General features: G+C 41.1%; 1 protein-coding gene across 1 annotated transcript in view; it reads left to right on the top strand.

The window, feature by feature from the left end:
- The window catches only part of si:ch211-176g6.2 (ras-associating and dilute domain-containing protein), a 30,858-nt gene extending 12,603 nt beyond the window's left edge, over positions 1 to 18,255 (top strand). Inside the window, 15 exon segments of the mRNA XM_038735421.1 lie at positions 515 to 811; positions 959 to 1,372; positions 3,468 to 3,505; positions 3,592 to 3,818; positions 4,018 to 4,139; positions 10,556 to 10,820; positions 11,454 to 11,626; positions 12,264 to 12,408; positions 12,532 to 12,692; positions 14,830 to 15,057; positions 15,060 to 15,088; positions 15,090 to 15,196; positions 15,285 to 15,493; positions 17,173 to 17,312; positions 17,441 to 18,255. Coding sequence (XP_038591349.1) covers positions 515 to 811; positions 959 to 1,372; positions 3,468 to 3,505; positions 3,592 to 3,818; positions 4,018 to 4,139; positions 10,556 to 10,820; positions 11,454 to 11,626; positions 12,264 to 12,408; positions 12,532 to 12,692; positions 14,830 to 15,057; positions 15,060 to 15,088; positions 15,090 to 15,196; positions 15,285 to 15,493; positions 17,173 to 17,312; positions 17,441 to 17,534 — 2,649 coding nt within the window. The 3' untranslated portion in view covers positions 17,535 to 18,255.
- The last annotated feature ends 365 nt before the right edge of the window (positions 18,256 to 18,620 follow it).

The following is an 18,620-nucleotide window of genomic DNA, read 5'->3' as shown; positions in this document are numbered from 1 at the left end:
CAAGTAAATATCCTGCATTTCATTAATATATACGTACGTTAATATATAAGAATCATAACCAGCATTTACTCATTATACAGGTTTGCAGCTTTTACAATGTCCATTATTACATAATCTATATTATATTATTACATTAGTATTACTGATCCATCAAAGTTTAAGCAGCATTTCAGCAGGTTGAGGAGGAGTTAATTTTTACTTTTATTAAATACAATTCGGTAATCAAATCTATAATAATGCATGTTATTTAATAACTGATAGTAGCATATACATTTTAAGTAACATGTTTAATTACATTATTCAAGAAAATGAACTTTGATTTCATTTGGAATATAAGAGAAACAGAAAACAGGTGAGCTGGTTAGTTTGTAGAAGCATGGTTGAAAAACTAAAGAAAAGAATATCACAACCGGCACACATCAACATACTGGACACAATGAGTTTGAGACAAAGTCAAAAGAGTGGAAAACATCGACTCAATTGTTGGTCATTTATGTTTTTTCTCTGCACCCAGGACTTTGTCATCTATCTACTAGCTGGGCCAAACATTATCTTTGGTCAGCAAAGTGATCACGAAGACGGGTCAAAGCCTGACATCTTTCTCTTTGCCGCTGACATCCTTCCGAAACACTGCTATTTCCGTCGCAATAGTGTTGGCAGCCCCACCACGCTCTGTCCTTGTCAGGACGCCGTGGTCACGAGGAATGGTGAAGTTCTGAGAAAAGAAGTGCAGCTCAACCCTGGTGATGTCATTGGACTGGGACAGCGCTACCTCTTTCTTTTCAAGGATCCCTTAGCTTTATCCCACAAGGTAAGCGTGAGATACAGGAGAGACAGGAAAGTGAGAGCACATATGCAAAGTATGCGTTTTTTCTATCTGGTAAGATTTTCCTTAAAGTCCTTTAGTGAGAACATATAATCATACTTTATGATTCTCATTTCTTTCTTGGATATGAAGGAAGTGAACAGCGCTGCTCCTGAGCCCAGTGTGACTGCTGTCCCCTGGATGCTGGGTCACACCACTTCTGCCACTACAACAAGCCATACTAGAGAAATGATCATCTGCAACACCTGCATCACAACCTGCACTGAGCTGCAGAGCTCCAGCAGTGAACAGTCGCTGAGCAGAGGCCTTCCCTTTTTAAACTCACCTGAAGGCCGCAGTCTGACTCTGAAATATGCGAGCGAGGATGAAGATCGCATTGTCAAGGAAATAGTTGCTATGGGAGGCAGCAGCGTCAAAGACAGACCACCACTGACTGTTGCATTTTTGCTGTGTCTGTGTGTTCAGTATTCGGCCTCATGTCTTCATACCTCAGACCTGCGCAGGCTGCTGTTGCGCATTGCAAGTGGAGTTCAGAGTGCCATGTGGGTGAGTTGTGGTGAGGAAAAGAGACATGCTAGTCTTTTAGGAGGTCCTTTTCACACACCAGCATTTGAAAGGGTGACATGTTACTTATTGTCCCTTTAGCAACAGAGGTAACAAGCTTGCTAACGGATAGCTAGGTTTGCCAGTAACTGACAGTTGACAGGTTCAACCTGAGAGGCAATAGCTGTGTTTCCACCACAGGAACTTTGCCCAGGGACTATGAACCTTTGGAGGAACCAGGCACATTACTTTACCCCACTCAAAAGATACTGCTTGGGTGTAGTACTGTCCAAATGTACAGGTTTGGGGGTGGGGCTTGCTGCACCGAACATTTGTTATTGGTCAAGTATTCAAGCCACCGTTCTTAAAAGTTTGCAGCCACAAACCTGTGTGTTTTTTGTTAATTGTGCTTTGACACATCGACATGGAGTTACAGCACAAGAAAGCACACAACCTCTTATACAGTCAATGCACACGACAGAGGGACCAACAACAAAGTCCAGGCCTTACGGGGCCTTTATGCTGAGGATCAAGGGATTGGAAACAGCGACCCGCAATAATAAGGTGTACATGCTAAATTTTCCTGAAAGTTAAAGGTTCAGTGTGTAATATTTCTGAGGATCTATTGACTGAAATGCAATATAAGATCCATAACTATGCTTTCAGTGGTGTATAAAGACCTTATATAATATTAAATTCCAGGCAGAGGACATTTAGGAGAATCATGTTTTCTGACGGCTATTTCAGAGGTGTGTCAAGCAGGCAACAGAATCTTTTAGTACAAGCACAGTTCAACTCCAAATACTGCGTTACAGTAAACAAGCTTCTTGTGCTTTTATTTTGTAGGCAAAACCACTAAAGAGGAAGTGATTGTGAGTAACTGTTGCTGTCATGACTGAGATCTATTTCGGTACCCCTATCAAAGTATTTATTTTTATTTCTTGCCGCTATCAAAGCACCATAATCTGGCAGCGGGCCAGATATTATTGTTGGCAGGCAGTTTTGGCGATGGTTCATTATCACAGGAGAATTAATGTGTTTCCCTTGTCAATGTTTGTATAAACTTTATCTAATGTGTGGTTTATAATGGACTGTGGTGCAGGAACAGTGACAGTGTTTCACTGTCTTGGCTCACATTTTCCATGTTATCTGTCAGTGGCCAAGTCGCAATAACATATGATTTTACTAAATAATTAAGTAAATATAATTTCTTAATAAATATACCTAAAGAAACCTCATTTCTTGAAGGGCCACTCTCTGCTGTCTCAGAAGAGACACCTTTTGTGCTGTGTCAGCCACCGTAGCTGTCCTACGCTCTTTGAAAGGGTAGGGGGCAGTGGTAGACTCGAAGGTTGGTTGCAATTCACAACCCTCACCACTAGATGCCACTAAATCTTACACACCGAACCTTTGATCAACCAGAACGTCTGTCACCAGGCTTGCAGAACCACATATTTTGCAAAGAAGCACAGATTTTTGCTGTGCCACTTTCTAATGTGACCAGGCCTACAAGGGCTAAAGGCTACAAGGCCAGCATTTGTACCTAATCTTCAAGTTAGGCCTAATCTGTCTTGTGGAAGGGCTCTAAAACCTTTACTATTTCCGTTTATATATTGCTTACATGGTGCACATTATTAAAGGAATTTGTGTTTAATCACCACAAATTAACTAAAACACAGCAAACCTGGGGCAACACAGTATCTCTGAGGTTCTGGGGGAAAATATATAATGAAGCTGCCATTTGTAGTTTGCTGTGTGCAGTTCATCTAATGGTTACTCAAAGGCAATACCATACATACACAATACCACAGTAAAAAGCTCTTTAAATTCCATTTGAAACTGCAGCCTTGAGAATTTTCTATCATCTGTTTCAAAGTTGTAGTTGTAAGCCAGTAAGTTAGTAAAGCCACTGAGGATTTTAGGCTGCCAGGTCCTTTAAAACTCACTATATAGACTTATGATTTTTACTTAGAATGGACCTTTTTGTAGTTTATTCTTTCTTCTAAACATCCACAATTTTGTAAAAACAAAGGTTGTTACTATAATATTGCCACAACATTTGGATGCACTCACTGCAAAGCCTATTTTTGTCATGCAGGAGCACACTAAGGACCTAGCTGCAGTTCAGCCTGAAGTGTAAGCACATTATACTTTTATTCTTCAGCAATCAGTTGTATTACAGTTCACAGACTACACTGAAGAGCTTGTCTTCTGTATTGCAGCCTCAGTGGTGAAGGCTCAAACTCAAAGGACCCCAAGGCTCTCAGTCTGCACGAGGTGATCTCAGGACTGTGCCCCCTGGTGGTATGGATGTCCAACTGTCTGGAGCTGCTACAGTTTATCCAGTATCAGTTGCCTCTTATTTTGGAGTGGAGAACCCGAAAAGAACAGGGGAAGGAAGACGAAGACGAAAGAGAAGAAGGGGAGAACAAGGAGGTGGAGAACTTGGGTTAGTCACCTGTTGAGTTTTGAATTTGATCATGCGACCATACGTAGGATCAAAGCTGCACTAAGTTTTAAGATTTTTAAATATTACCTGTTCTATCAGCTCAAATCATCACCATGATAACACAGATTTGCTTTTCCTGCTCAAAGTAATTTGTGATCTGGGGATCCCTACAGCATAACTACACCTGTATCATTTATAGATATATGCGTCCTATTGGAGTTACGTCTGTCCTGTGTCCGTTCAGCCAGTGAGGAGACGATGGCTGTCCTGGAGGAGGTCATCATGCTCGCCTTCCAGCAGTGTGTGTACTACATCACCAAGGTGAGAGGATGATCAAGCACACAGCTATAGCACACACAGGATTTACATTGACATACTGTACTTTATATCCTTAATAGCCCATCAAGCCACACTTTTGTGGCAAAGACAAGTAATATATAAATTAGTTCTCCACTGTCTTGCATGGGAAGCTAAACATCTGAACATCTACCTCACCTTCGTCAGCCAGGCTTGTGTAAGGGCTCCATCTGTTCCTCTCCTCTCCCAGATGATTATGATGTGTAGGCTAAGAAAATAATCAGAGACGGGTTGAGAATAAAGAGCCCAGTTAGCCACTCTGACAGGTTTCTAATAGACCGACCAGCCACACTGCTAGACCACACTGGGGCATTAAGACATGGGAGAGAGACAGGACACCAAGGGCCTTTGTGTGTGTGTATGTTGGGGGAGGATGAAGGAGATCTCTCAAGTGCTGCCAAGGAAGCTTTACATTGCAACCTATAATCTTTCAAATGAAGCGTAAGGCATGTTTTACTTTAAAGGTATAATTTGTATCATTTTTGCATTAAAATGTCTGAAAACGACTAGACCGTTTTTAATCTATAATTTTATTCAAGGTAACGGGGCGTTTCATTTGGTTGTCTGTCACTGCCATCGCTACCCCCTCTAGTTGCTATCACTTCCAGGAAAACACGGGATATGTCAGAAAGTGAGGAAGGAATCGGTGAACATGACTAAATGCAACGTAAATTAAACTTGTATTCATTACCGCGTCTGTGAACATGATTACGTCAGATAGATTTTCAACCGCAATGGTGGACACAACAGCTCCCCACCCCCCACCACAACTGGTCGAGGCAGATGGCCGCCCCACTGAGTCTAAGTTCTGCTCGAGGTTTCTACCTGTTATAAAGGAGTTTTTCCTTGCCACTGTCACCAAGTGCTTGCTCGTGGTGGAAATTTTTGGATCTCTGTAAATATTACAAAGAGTATGTGAGAGACCCCTAGAGGCAGAAATACTGCACGTTTTAAAAAGAGTGAGAGAAATAAAAGCTGCAAAAGGGAAGATGTACTTTAGATTACATGCAGTGCGAGACTGGTCGCTCCCACTGTTAAACCCAGAGAAAGATCACTCGACTCTGCAGTCCCCTTGTTTTGGTTTTAGTAGTGGAACTTTGAGCTGCTAATGAGACATTTCTCTCAGCACTTATTGGAGGCAAGAGAAAGCTAAAAGGAGAGACAATATTGGACTTTTGTTGGGTGGCCAAAAACAAGACTCCAAAAAATGCTAATGTTGCTAACATCTGCTTGAAGTGTGATTAGGCAGCTGATTGCTAAGATGTTAGCTGTAACAACTATTATGTCAAAATGGCTGTACTTGTGGAGAAACACACTGAGCTGCAGCACACACAGTGACAAGAGGTCCACCTGCTACTTTCCCGTCCACCCTCCCTACTGAAATGTGCACAGTTAAAACGTTACCACTCTGAATCATCTTGGTCCAGTCTAGGTTGCGAAGCTGTGGCCTTTACTACAAAGAGTTCAACCTACTCAGAGTTAACTCTGGGTTATCAGGCAAACTCAGGGTTGACAAACTCTGACCGCCTACACTGGAGTTAAATGGTACTACAAAGGTGGATAAGAGTTTGGTTAGTTGAGTCCGTGTTAACTTAATTGGAGCTGGTGCGCGTTTGCATAAAAGGGGCGTGTTCGGCCGTGCAGGCAGCGTTTTTTCGCAACGGCGCATGCTCCGTATTTCTCCAGAGGAATGCACATTGGTAGTGTCAGGAAATTGTGAATGTAAAGACAAGTTAACGGCTAAATCTAATATCGTGGCGGACGACAAAGCCAGGGAGGCTTGTTCGCATCGCATTTAGTAAATTAGTTACCTAATTATCTTCACAGTCTTCTTATTGTAGATCTAATCTCTATTATGTAGGCTATTTTATGGGCTATTCTTTTATGTGTAATATGATTAAGATGTAAAGGTACAACTGCACAGAAGGTCCATTGTAATGAAAAAAGGAGCCAGTGGAGAGGGGGAATAGACAAATTTATTTCCAGGATTAATCTACAAGTAAAACACATGAATATTCTCTGACATTATAATCACAAATTTATGAAAGAAACTTCACTTTGTAAGGTTGCAACATCATACACGTCTGCAGTGTAGTATGCAGTAGAAAATTATATTATTACATTAGATTGCAATCGGATTTAGCAGTGATGAAATAGGCTACTTCTTTCATACACCTTAGAGACTTTGCCGTGGATTGGGCGTATTCAGAAGAAAACACCAGAGTGATTTTCAATTTTTGATGACATGAATTTCCGATTTTTCTTCTTGTAAAGTTCAAATTTTTTTTCTCGGTTATTAACCCCCGACCCTGGCTCCATATTTTTGCGACATGTAAAATAATCTATCTAAATATGTGAAAACACTTAGGAGAATTCAATTATAGACTACAGATGGGCTACATCTAAGAAACTATCCATCCATCCATCCATCGTCAACCGCTTATCCTGCGTACAGGGTCGCAGGGGGCTGGAGCCAATCCCAGCGTACATCGGGCAAAAGACAAAGTACACCCTGGACAGGTCGCCAGTCCATCACAGGGACACACATAGACTATTGGCTAATAGTCCTTACCTAAGTACTGTGCATGTTCAACTCCTAACAAAGATCTTATACAAGTGAGATGCTTCACTCAATAGCTTAAACGGAGCGTTCAACACACAGGGTGAAAAGAGGAGCTGCGGCAATGTACGGTACAAAAATATGATGTTTTTTGAAGATGAAACCATGTAAACCTGTTCTGGTACAGCAGAGCGTGAAATGCTGTATTTGGTTGTGCAAAGTTTTGTATCGTGCTGTATTCTCACAGTGTCACTTGGGAAAAGAGGAACAGGCGCTTCACTGGAGCCAGACTGTTCAGTTGTGTGCAGTTTCACTGAAGCACCACACCCATCACGTGGAATTGTGCTGGGGAAATTTCAGACAAATTTCCAGTTAACTGTGTGGGTGTGGATAAAAACACCATCCAAAAAATACTAATGAGCAGATTGGCCTATTTACGTTCATACAGTGACATCTAACTTGTTCCTTTTTAACATATCTTAGCTGAAAGCTCAGCTGCATGTCCGCTGTCTGCACAGCCCCTCCAATGACCTGGATGCTCCAAACCAGCACAGCCCAAAGTAAAAGGAAGGCATGTCAAGTACTGAGCCACATCAGAGATCGCGTTAGCACAGCCCTGGTCTCACAGGCTGTTAGCGGCAGCCAAGCCAAGGTCTCACATGTCCAGCCAATTGGAATTCAGATGGACTTTGTGCTTGATGTGCCACGTTTGAGGCGTCTTCTATGTTAGTTTCCCTACAGGAAGGAAGTCAGTGATATGACATTGTATCTCTAAAGAGGAGAGTTTAGAAATTCCTCAATAGCAAGTCGCAAGATTTTGACAGCAAAGGTTTTGCTCAGTGCAGGAGGATGTGGTTATCTAACTACCTGCCTCAGACAGCATTTATTTCTCCCAGCAAGTCTGTCTGTCTGATGAACCAAATGACTTCCAGATGTGGTTTGTCAGTAAATCCAGAAATAATCCAGAAATGTAATACAGTGTGTTCATGGAGTTTGAACTCACAGGATCTAATTTAAATTGTATGGTCAATTGACACATTGCATTATAGTCTGAATTCTGCTGTCCTGACAACTTACAAGTTCAGAGATTTCCTCTCATGGAGACAGGGGTTGGGTACCAGGTTCAGTATAACCAAAATGTTAAATGATGCAGCTGTGGAATCTCTTGATTAAAATTGCAGAGGATAGAATAAATAAGAAGGTGTTTATGTGGAATTGGCTAAATCACTCACTTCTCCGTGCGCTAAAGAAAGGAAGCCGATATGCTGTATATGTACAGGAATAATTGTAAAGCCGTTAAAACTAAGCTTTTATTTGCAGTTACTTGAAACTATGTTATCAAAGCCAAAATTAAGGACATGCTGTATATGTATATAAAAAGAAACATCTGGCCCTGATTCATACCATATGTTACGCCTTATTTATCTAGAAGCCAATGATCTTTAGTTGCACATTAGAGAACTGGTGTTGGATTTCTCCAGAATTGCTACTGCATCTTTATTCCTCATTAAAAAAGACTTCCAGAGCCAGAGTACAGAGCCAGGGATGTGCACAAACACCAGAAGTTCTTTCAGTGCACACAGATCGGACAGCTGTGAGGAGATCTTTGCCAAATTTCCAGACAAACGTGCATGAGACAAAATGCATAATTTTGGTGAGCAGATGATCACCGATGGGAATGACGGTGTGTTTAAGTTAGCTAATTGTGTCGCAAAAGTGTCGCTTTGAGAAGAAGGAAATACAGATTATTTAACCTTTCTGATTCTCCAGTATCATCCAGCATACGTTTTAACAGCTATTTATAAAGTTTGTTGATGACTGGTCTGTAAGGTTGTCTTTATTTTTGAACTTAGTATGTATTGTTTGGAAATGTATTAACAGAATTCTCAATCTCATTTTTTTACTTATGTCATGTCATGCCATGTGACCTGGACACAAATTGTGTGCAGGACAATAATAACAGCCATGCTGATGCTTTGAGCTAAATGCTAACATCAGCATGCTAACATGCATTACAATGACACTGCTGACATGCTGAACATTAAGCATAATGTTTACCATGTTCACCATCTTAGTTCAGTGTGTTAGCATACCAACCATTTGCTAATTAGCACTAAACAAAGTCCAGCTGAGGCTGATGGGAATGTCATAAACCAAAGTATGATGATTTCTTCAAGCGTTTTCAGATTAAGTTGGCCTAGTGTGGACATGGTGTCAAGTTCGTTCTTGGTCTTGCCAGTTTTTCTTACCCCAACCACAGCCTGTTCACTCTGCTGCTGTCTGGCAAGTGATACAGAAGTATCTGCTGCCATACCACCAGACTACAGAGCAGCTTCTTTGCCCAGGCTCTGAGACTCCTCAATTCAGCCTCTGCACTTGTTTTTTTGTGTGTAGCATGAAGGGACCACAGTTTGCATTTCGTTGTACAACGTTGGTTTGCTTGATCAATAAATGAACCTTGAACCCAGGCGTGCCATGCCATCCATCATGACTGTCACCTCACAGCGAGCGCACATCCTTTCCTGGACTGACAGACCAGAATTTGTGAGGAATGTGGTCAGGTCACCAGTGTCAAGCTGAGGAGTAACCTGGCTAAGGCCTGATGATGGCCTAATGTATCTATCCTGTCCCTTCACCAGTGCAGTGAGTTGACCTAGTGATTAATGTCATTGCTTACTGCAGTGTAGCCAGTCCGACCCAGGGTTCAGATTGTGATTTGAATGATCCAGGGTGGAAAAAAGGAAGACTGAGCTGAACATTTTTTGCCCTAGCGCATCTTTTTCTTTTACCTTCCATCCAACGAGATAAAAGTGACACAAACCCTACTATGTAGAGAACAAAATCATATCTAAATCCATTTTCTTAAATTGTGTTTATTTTGGGGTCTCATCCATCCAATGTGAGGGTAATTGCTGCGGGAAGGCGCCACTGGTGAGCAGCTATTCCAACTGAAGGCATATCGCTTTAACGGGCTTGTGGGCAGACTGTGTGTTTATTTGTGCATCACAATGACAGCACAAAGAAGCACAAGACAACACACTTTATTTTTTGACTCTGGAAGAATACATGCCATGGATGCATGTGGTAATCCCAGAATGATTGAATCCTCTCTGGCTTGGCTCTGCTGAGTGACATTTTCCAACCAGAAACACTGCAAGATTATTTGGCTCAATGTTTAACCCATTTCCATTGTCTTGTGCGATAGGAGCCGTGGCTGTTGCGCTCTCCTGTTCATGCTGGCTGCGGGGCCTTACAGTAAATGTAAAATGATCTGCTCAGGGTGGATTCCTTCAGAACTCTTCACTCAGCAGCCCTGCTGCAGCGCCATGCCAAGCCCACATGAGCCATATTCAGCTTTTTTAGGAATGTGGATCTATGGCTGGCGCTGGCCTCGAAAGCTTGGTGGGTGTAAGACTGAGCTTGGAGGGGAAGGGGGATGTCTGTGTACAATTAGCCCGAACAAAGCTATCGTTGTCCGGGCTCGCTCTGAAGAGCAGCAAGGACCTTTGGCTGGAAAGGAGGAAATGTTACAAACTCTGTCTCTCTTATTCCTCTGTCTAATAGCGTCAGCTATGTTTCAGTGTGAGACACTCAGTGAGATAGGCATGCAGAGGCAATATGGGTGGTCTGAAATCCAGGGTTAGACGTTTACATGTTTTAGTTTATCCCAGTGATCAGAACATCCACCACACAACGTTAACTTTTCCAACCTCAAACTGACCCACAGGAATTTTCAACCTCAAGTTCCACATGGATGAGTGAGTCACTCTCACACTGCTTTATTCTGCTTTCCTTTATTCAACCCATTCTGTTATGTCAGGTCCTGTACCCCGTCCTGCCGGGCCTTCTGGACTGCAACCCTTTTAGGGAGAGTGCTGACGTGCAGGTGAATGGCGAGAGTGCCCGGGTCCTGGATAGCAGTGGACTGCAGATCCCTGGTGAGATCCAGCATCTCGTGGAGGTTCTGACCGAGACCCGGAGACTACTGTCGGATTTTCAGGTCCACCCGGAGATTTCGTCACAGCTCATTGGCTACCTCTTCTACTTCATCAACGCATCACTCTTCAACTCACTTATGGAAAGAGGTATCAATGCGTCAGTGCCTACGCAGAAGAGTGTGCAGGCTTAGAGTCAGTGAAGGGTAGACTCACTCCCCCAGCCACTTTTCCAGGCTGATAATTGTTTATGACTTTACATTTCTGAACATATATCACTTTTGTGGTCCTTCTGGAGGTTACCATTTGTACACCCTTCTAAATACCAAAACACACACACAGATGGATAGATAGATTTTCTTCCTTTCAACCCATCATTAACTTATAAGTCATAAAACATATAGTTAGATTTTTTACTGAGGTTAATGTGCTAGAGTTTTTGGAGTGCAGGAAAAACAGTTTATAAAAACTAAACTTTTTAAAACTATTATAAACTATATTGCCTGTGTTTTAGAAGCCTGGGTGGTGGGGGGAGGGGGTCACGACATGCAAAAAACAACCTCATCCAGACTCAAACCAGTGACATTGCAGTTGCAGGGTCAGTGTTTTATGTATACAGATTTTCTGGAACGCTGTAATAATGCAAACACCTCACAGAAACAACATAACTCCCAAGCAGAAAAAAAATATTAGTATTGTTGCTGTAGACCTGAAGGCTGATCAACCCAAGGAAATGAACAAAAAAGTGATTTTAAAGATGACTGTCTCCTGATGTTTGCACAGGCTCTGAGCCAGGTTTCTACCAGTGGTCCAGAGGCGTACGCATGCGGGCCAATCTTGACATGCTCCTGGACTGGGCCCACGCGGCTGGACTTGGGGGACTGGCCTTGGAGCACACGCACAATCTCTCGTCGGCTATCAATCTGCTGGCTACACCCAGAAAGAATTTACTGCAGGTAAAAGACACGCACATTTTACACATTCAGCAGAGTTGGGTTTATCCAATATAAATAATCACCAGAGACATAACAGGCTGAGGATTTAGTGATGTGATTTCTGCAGAGTGGGCAAAAAATGATATTGTATGTGTGTGTGCAAATTGTACAGTTTTATTTTACGTATTTCATAGAAAATGTATATAAAATCAACCTTTGTCCAGTTAAAACAATAAAAACAGTTTATAGTAAATAATACATATATTTACAAAACAATTAGTTGAAAACATTACATTTATTTATAAAGCATTATTATTATTAGAAAATAATAAATTTATATATAACATTTCCAGTGATGTGAAGGTGCATGTCAGGCCCAGTCCCATGCCACTGATTGAGCTGCATAGGTCCAGCCCCTGTAGAGCTATGAGTGGGGCAGTCACAAAAAGATTGTTTCTTTTATATGAATGTGGCTATTCTTTAACAAAAGCATTACAATTTAGGAAAGAGTAGCGTTTCTTTTACATAATAAAAGCCTAAGTAAAGTCTTCATTCAACAAATACATGCTTGTATTTGACTGAACACAAATAAACTGAAGGTTTGATCTGTGTGTGTGTGTGTGTGTGTGTGTGTGTGTGTGTGTGTGTGTGCATGTAGACATCTTGGGTGTCCTTGCGGTCTGACTACCCTGCCCTGAGTCCTGCCCAGCTGTACCACCTGCTGAGTCTTTACAGCCCAGCGTCTCCCTGCAGACACACCTGGAATCCATCTGTTCATGACCAGGCTGCGGCTCACAAAACAGGTGAGAGGTCAACATACTGGTCAACTATTATAGATACCTTAATTTACTATACCAATTATGAATATGATTATTTGCAATATTTTGATATACAATTTTTTTGCAATATGTCACTTCTTTTCTCAGCTGATATCCTGGAGAGTTTTGACACCCACCATCCTCTGGTGCTTCCAGATGTGGGTTACCAGTTCCAACTGGGAAGGGAGGTAAAAGATTCTGCCCTGAGGGAAGAGCTGGACAAGCTGAAAGAGCTAATTTCCACCAATTCTGACTCAGTGTCTGATAAGGTAACAGCTACTCAGCAAAAGGTACAAAAATGTCATTGTTACGTGATGCATGGAATAGGTATACCGAACACTAAAAATAATTCTGAATAGTTGGGACATTCAAATAATGCAGGATTTATGCTTGGCTGAGGTGTTAAAGTTGGCATATCGGGAGCTGATGGCATGACTGAATAAAAAAAAAACTAGTGCTGGGCAACGATTAAAATTTTTTTCCGGTGCGCGTGTTCACTCGCAAAGACTTTATTCGGTTAAAAACTTGAAATGACGTTACAAGTCGTGGTGGATATTTTACAAGCACAGACCAGGTAATGTTAAAGCAACATTGAACACAGGGTGCGGATGTGTGTACTCAGAGCCAGTGAGCAACGGACTTTCAAACTAATAATAATAAAATAAAAACTGCATTGACGTGCGATAAAATACTTAACGTGACCAGCCCTAAAAAAACACTTGTGAACAAAAGACAACACTGCAGGGCTTGCTTCTCCTTCCTCTTTTAAAGATCTAGCATAGGTGTATTGCTGTCCATAATCACTTCACCAGAGAGCTTTAAATGTAAACAAGATTAATAGTCTTCAGCTATGCTTAAAGCTGTGTGAGGCTTTACATTGGCACAGTGGTACTTTGAGCTAAACGCTAACTTGAGCATGCTAACAACTGCCATTTGGGAAAGTACTGCTGAGGCTGATGGGAGTGTCATTAGTTTTGTAGATAAATGGTCATAGAATGAAGTATTGGAGAAATAACAATGCTGATCTGACAATGGTGCTAGATGAAAAGTAAAGGGTTTAAAATTATTATGTATATAAATAATTTGCCACGAATGCCAACCTCATGGTGGCACGAGTGAAAAAGATATGGGATCACCAAACTAATTCTGATTCATCCTCTGTGGACCATTAAGTCTGTACAATATTGCCTGGCAATCCATCCAGTAGTTGTTGAGACATCCTGTTTCACTCTGGACAATAGTGGTAGACTGAACACTATAGTTTAACCGCTCATTAACGTTAGCGCTCTTCCACTGATAAACATGGTTAGCTATATTTGTGGATAATCTAATTTAGCAATGGGCAGCGTTAGCTGCTATAAGCGATGTTAGAGATAGAAGTGATGAACTTGGGAGAAATTATAGGACCGTTCGCTAAACTGTTTCAGAAATAAATCTACAATCAAGTCTGTGAGCAGCATAGCCTCACCCACTCACCAACTGTAAAATTAAACACACTGCTGTGACCTCGGGAGGAAGCCAAAAATTGGAGGGTTAGCAAGTACGGTCATCATGATTATTTTCTGGAGAGAAGAAGTGATGGCTTTTACAAGCTACTGGAGGTCAAACTGCTGAAAGTTAGAAAGGTGTCAGAACACACAGTGCATCCACAGTAGAGTCCATGCCTCAGTGGGTCATGGCTGTTTTGGCAGCAAAAGGGAGGTGTACATTATGACCAGCAGTTGCTCATAATCTTATGACTGATTAATGTATAACAAGTTGGAGATTTTCATTGTTTTATACTAGTAGCAGCTAATGCTGTAGCAGCTAGCCTCAAGCAGAGTTGAGGAGCGGGCTACAGAGCTCCCCAGGCCCAACCGACGTTGACTCAAGTGACATCACTGGAGGCAATTGCTCAGACTTTACACAGCTCCCTCTGGAGCCACAAAAGGCTTTATAAAACTTTTTTCACATATGCAGTGATACTCCCCGAGTAGTATGGGTGGGATTCACCAGAGGCCCCACGATATGATATTATCACGATACTTGTGTCACGATACGATATTATTGCGATTTAAACATACTGTGATATTTTTCAATTTAATACCTTTTTTCCAACTTCAAATTGTGTCCCCAAAGGAAAACTCTTTTTCTTGTGGACTGAAAACACAATTGATTTTATTATTACAGAACCAAAAAGTACCATTTTCATGTACAATTTATATAATAAAAGATTGATACTTGATGGACATTTATGGATACAATATTGCCTCGGAAAATATTGCAATAATATGCTGTATTGATTTTTCCCTGCACCCCTACCAAGTAGCCTACTGGAAAGACAAGCTGATGTGTAAAATTAGTAGTGTCCACATAGATGTGGTTTTCTTAGTTAATTTCATTGTTTTAATGCTTTTTGTCATCCAGGTTGGAACCATTCAAAAGGAGGCTCAACTGACTAAGATGGATCTCCTTTCAAAAGCCAGTCTGGAAACATTACCTCCATCACCCCCATCACCACCCACTCCTTCATCCACCCAGTACCTGTATGAGCTCAGCTCCTGTGGCACCCTTTTGTCTCAGAAGCTAAGAAATTTGGAGTTGCAGACCGGAGAGAGTGAGAACAGTGAGGTAAGGTGGTCTACTCTGGACCCCTCTCCTGTCTCCTCACCCCACCCAACACCCCCCCACATCATAGATCCTGCTGATTTGGGGAAGGCATACAAGAATGAAGAGATAAAGGGTGACAGTGAGACACTTCGCCGGTCCTCTGATGTAGATGCACATGATGAAGGTACAGTATAGTAATACACCATTCATGGTTTTCTACTGTTTGTCTGCAATTAAAACAAAGCTGAACATGTCTCTTATTTTCTCCTTAGGTGGATTAGTGTTTGAATGTCTGGCTGCACTGAAAGTAGACCGTTTGAAATCTGATTGCCGCAGTATGAAAAGATTTATTGAGCTAAAAGAGGAAGAGGAGGAGGAGGAAGAGGCGGATGACCATTATGATGACAGTAACGATGAGGTTTTTAGCTTGGAGTTGGAGCGAGGTGAAAGAGGACTTGGTCTTGCTTTGGTGGACACAAGGGTGAGTAAAAAAAGATTTAGATCTCGTAATACTTAAACCTTAAAGAGACACTTTACACCAGGTATGAATCCTGCCTCTGCTGACTGTCATTTTCTGACCTCGCTACAGTGATGTAGAAGTGTACTGTGCAACAGTCTTAAAACTTTCAACCAGGAAAATACTGCTGTTCAGCCTAGTATTAAGTTACTCTTTAAATGTCTGCATGTTTCTGTTTGCTGTTGTCATCTGTAGAGTCATATCCGGGCTAGCGTGTGCTCGACTAGCTTCTGTAACTCAATGCAATCTCTCATTTTGCATTTTGGTGTTTCTGGAAAAAAAATAAAATGAAATGTGTTCCTGGGGTTTACTGTCCATATTTGGAAACCACTAAAGCACTTGATTTCAGAAGTTGAAACCTTTGTGATTTCTACTTAAACAACGATTCATTTCAGTATAATAAAAAGTACAGCTGCCGTGAAAATGTACCAGTGTGGCAGCGCGGGTTCTTACATTATTGTAACTTTGTTTCATCCATATCCATAAAATTCACCATTTTCCTCTAAAGTAATTTCCCCAACTCTTTCATCTGTAATTTCTGCTGTCTAAAAATGTCTACAATGGCTGTCTACACTGTTTGGCCATCACTGTACTGCAGTTAACATGTCTGAAATATCTGGAACCCCTTAACTCGCTCATGGACTGGCTCTTTAGTCGAGCTGTGACGTTTATCTCGCAACGGTCTAGGCCAAAACAAACACGATTTCCCCGTGTTTGTTAAAGGCTGCTAAAAACAGAAATATTAAGCAACCAGACGCATGATTTTGATTTGTCCTGTTGTCTACACTGTGCACATGCCTCGCACAGCTAACTATTAAAACGTCTTGGTTAATGATTGTTGTTGGATAAGGACCTAGCAAACATTCCTAGCTTGTTCAATCAAGTCTGTGAGCAGCGTAGCCTCACCCACTCACAACAAGTTACTTATCAGACATTAGCTATACTTTGTGTTTATTGGTAATGTTAGCATTCTAACATGCTAAACAAAGAAAGCTAACATTAGACCTGCTGAACATCAGCGTGTAAGTATTGTCATTGTGAGCATGCTGATGTTAGCATTTAGATCAATGCACCATCATGTCTGCTAAGGACAGCTTCAACAGAGCTGCCAGCATGACTGTAGACTCTTAGTCTTGGGCTGAATCTGTATCCAGTTCTCGTGTTTTGGTGTTGATTTCGACATATAAGACTACAAAAATGCCCCAAAATGCACCACCATGTTTATTGGTAAGGTTATGAGAGTCACTACTCAGAGCAATGAGACTGACTGATGCAGTGGTAAATGTTACCTTTACAAAACATAGCCATACAGATGGCATGAAAAACAAATGTTAACTAAAGCAAGTTAAATTTCAGATTTAATCAATGTGGATCTCTTCTCATTAGTAGTTTATTTTGGGTCCACCCTTTGACTAATTACAAATTATTTGGTAATAGTTATTATTTTGTCTTATTTGAATGTTTATTTCAAATATGTGTGTTTTGGACTTTCTAAATTACTGCGTTTTTTTAGAAGATAAAGAATAAGAAAACATGGGTGATGTGAAAAGGGATGCTGTGGGATTAAAAAGGTTGCAGTGTGGCAGCTGTCTACAAAATCTTGGGCATCAGTGAGTCCTTGACATTTTGACCTCATCTTCCAGGACACTTCCTTGAGGGTGAAAGGCATCTTCATCCGTGCCGTGGTCCCAGACTCCCCCGCAGCGCGATGTGAGAAGCTGGTACCAGGAGACAGGATCCTGGCTGTTAACGGAGTCAGTCTGCTTGGACTGGACTACAACAGGTAAGAATGATTCAATTTCAAATCTGAGCAAAATCAGTTCAAACATTTGGGCAGCATATATATATATATATATATATATGTATATTTACATATGTCCCACCTCTTTGTCTGTGTTTTGTCTCTGTTAGTGGAAAGGAGCTGATCCAGTCATCAGGTGACAGACTGAGGTTACTGGTGGCCAGATCTGACTGGATGGCTAAGGCTAGACAGACTGAATGCTGACAGCAATTTTCTTTTTTCAAACCAAGACTGTTAATGCACCATAAGCGCACTTAAAGATGGCCATAAGAGCTTGTTGAACATTCAGTTTCAGGACATAGACCTTAATAAAAGGTTAAGAAGACAAACATGCACTATGAAATAAACTATGTCCTGCTTGAATTGAGTACCAGGTTTAAACTGCTCAGTGTAGTTTTGCAGTTTTTAAATTTACATTGTAATAGCATGATATTACTGATGTGTGTATGTGATCATTTCATTGCAAGCAGTTTATTTAAACTCTTACGCCAGTGGAAGAAGAATACTTATATTGACCATTCCATAGCCTCTGTACGGTCACTGTCTCTCAGTTACACTTCTGCTTCACTAATCAAAATTGAGTCCAGAGAAGAAAGGCTTCCCACAGTAAAGTTGGTCTGATAGCAGTCTGCTGTTGGAATTACATTATTACAACGCTACCATTTGTCATTTGAATGTAGAAAAATAACAAGCACCATCTAAGGTGCAATATCATTGCCATTCTTTAGTTTATTGATTCGACTGGATAAAATGATTGGATATACGACGGTTGTTTAACATTGTAAAAAACACTTTTTTTTTTCCTTTCGGCTAGGGCTCAGATTTTATTACTGTTGCTGTATTTTTTTTCTTTTTTTTGCAAATGACCCATTTTCATGGTTAGCTCGTGTCTGTTGTGTTTCAGCAATAAATACATTTTAATTCTGTTGGTGTCATTTCCATTCACTCACACTTAAGCAATGGCTTGGTTTGGACCAGAAACAGAAACATAGTTTTAAGAAGGGACAATAACAGTGTTTATTAAACAATGGGCCCTGACCCAAAAGGGACAATTTATAGGTGGGGCGAGTTACATTTTCCAGAGTTCAAAATGCAGTGACATTACATTGCACTGCTGTATGCTTACAGCTGTATATTGCTTATATTTCACTTACTTTCTCCTTGAGTGCACTACATGCCATCTCAGTGCAAAGGTATAACATTTATTAAATTATCAGGTTATTTATGTTATGTGCATAATACATGTTCAATTGTGTTTAAATTTCCTTTAAGGGTTTTATACTGTATGTA

Source organism: Micropterus salmoides, unplaced genomic scaffold (genome assembly GCF_014851395.1).
Source record: "Micropterus salmoides isolate LMB-PRFRI ecotype aquatic unplaced genomic scaffold, ASM1485139v1 Ms_hic_scaffold_21, whole genome shotgun sequence".
In the NCBI taxonomy this organism is placed as follows: Eukaryota; Metazoa; Chordata; class Actinopteri; order Centrarchiformes; family Centrarchidae; genus Micropterus; species Micropterus salmoides.
Note: the sequence above shows the minus strand (reverse complement) of the source record. Positions and strands in the feature narration are given on the sequence as shown.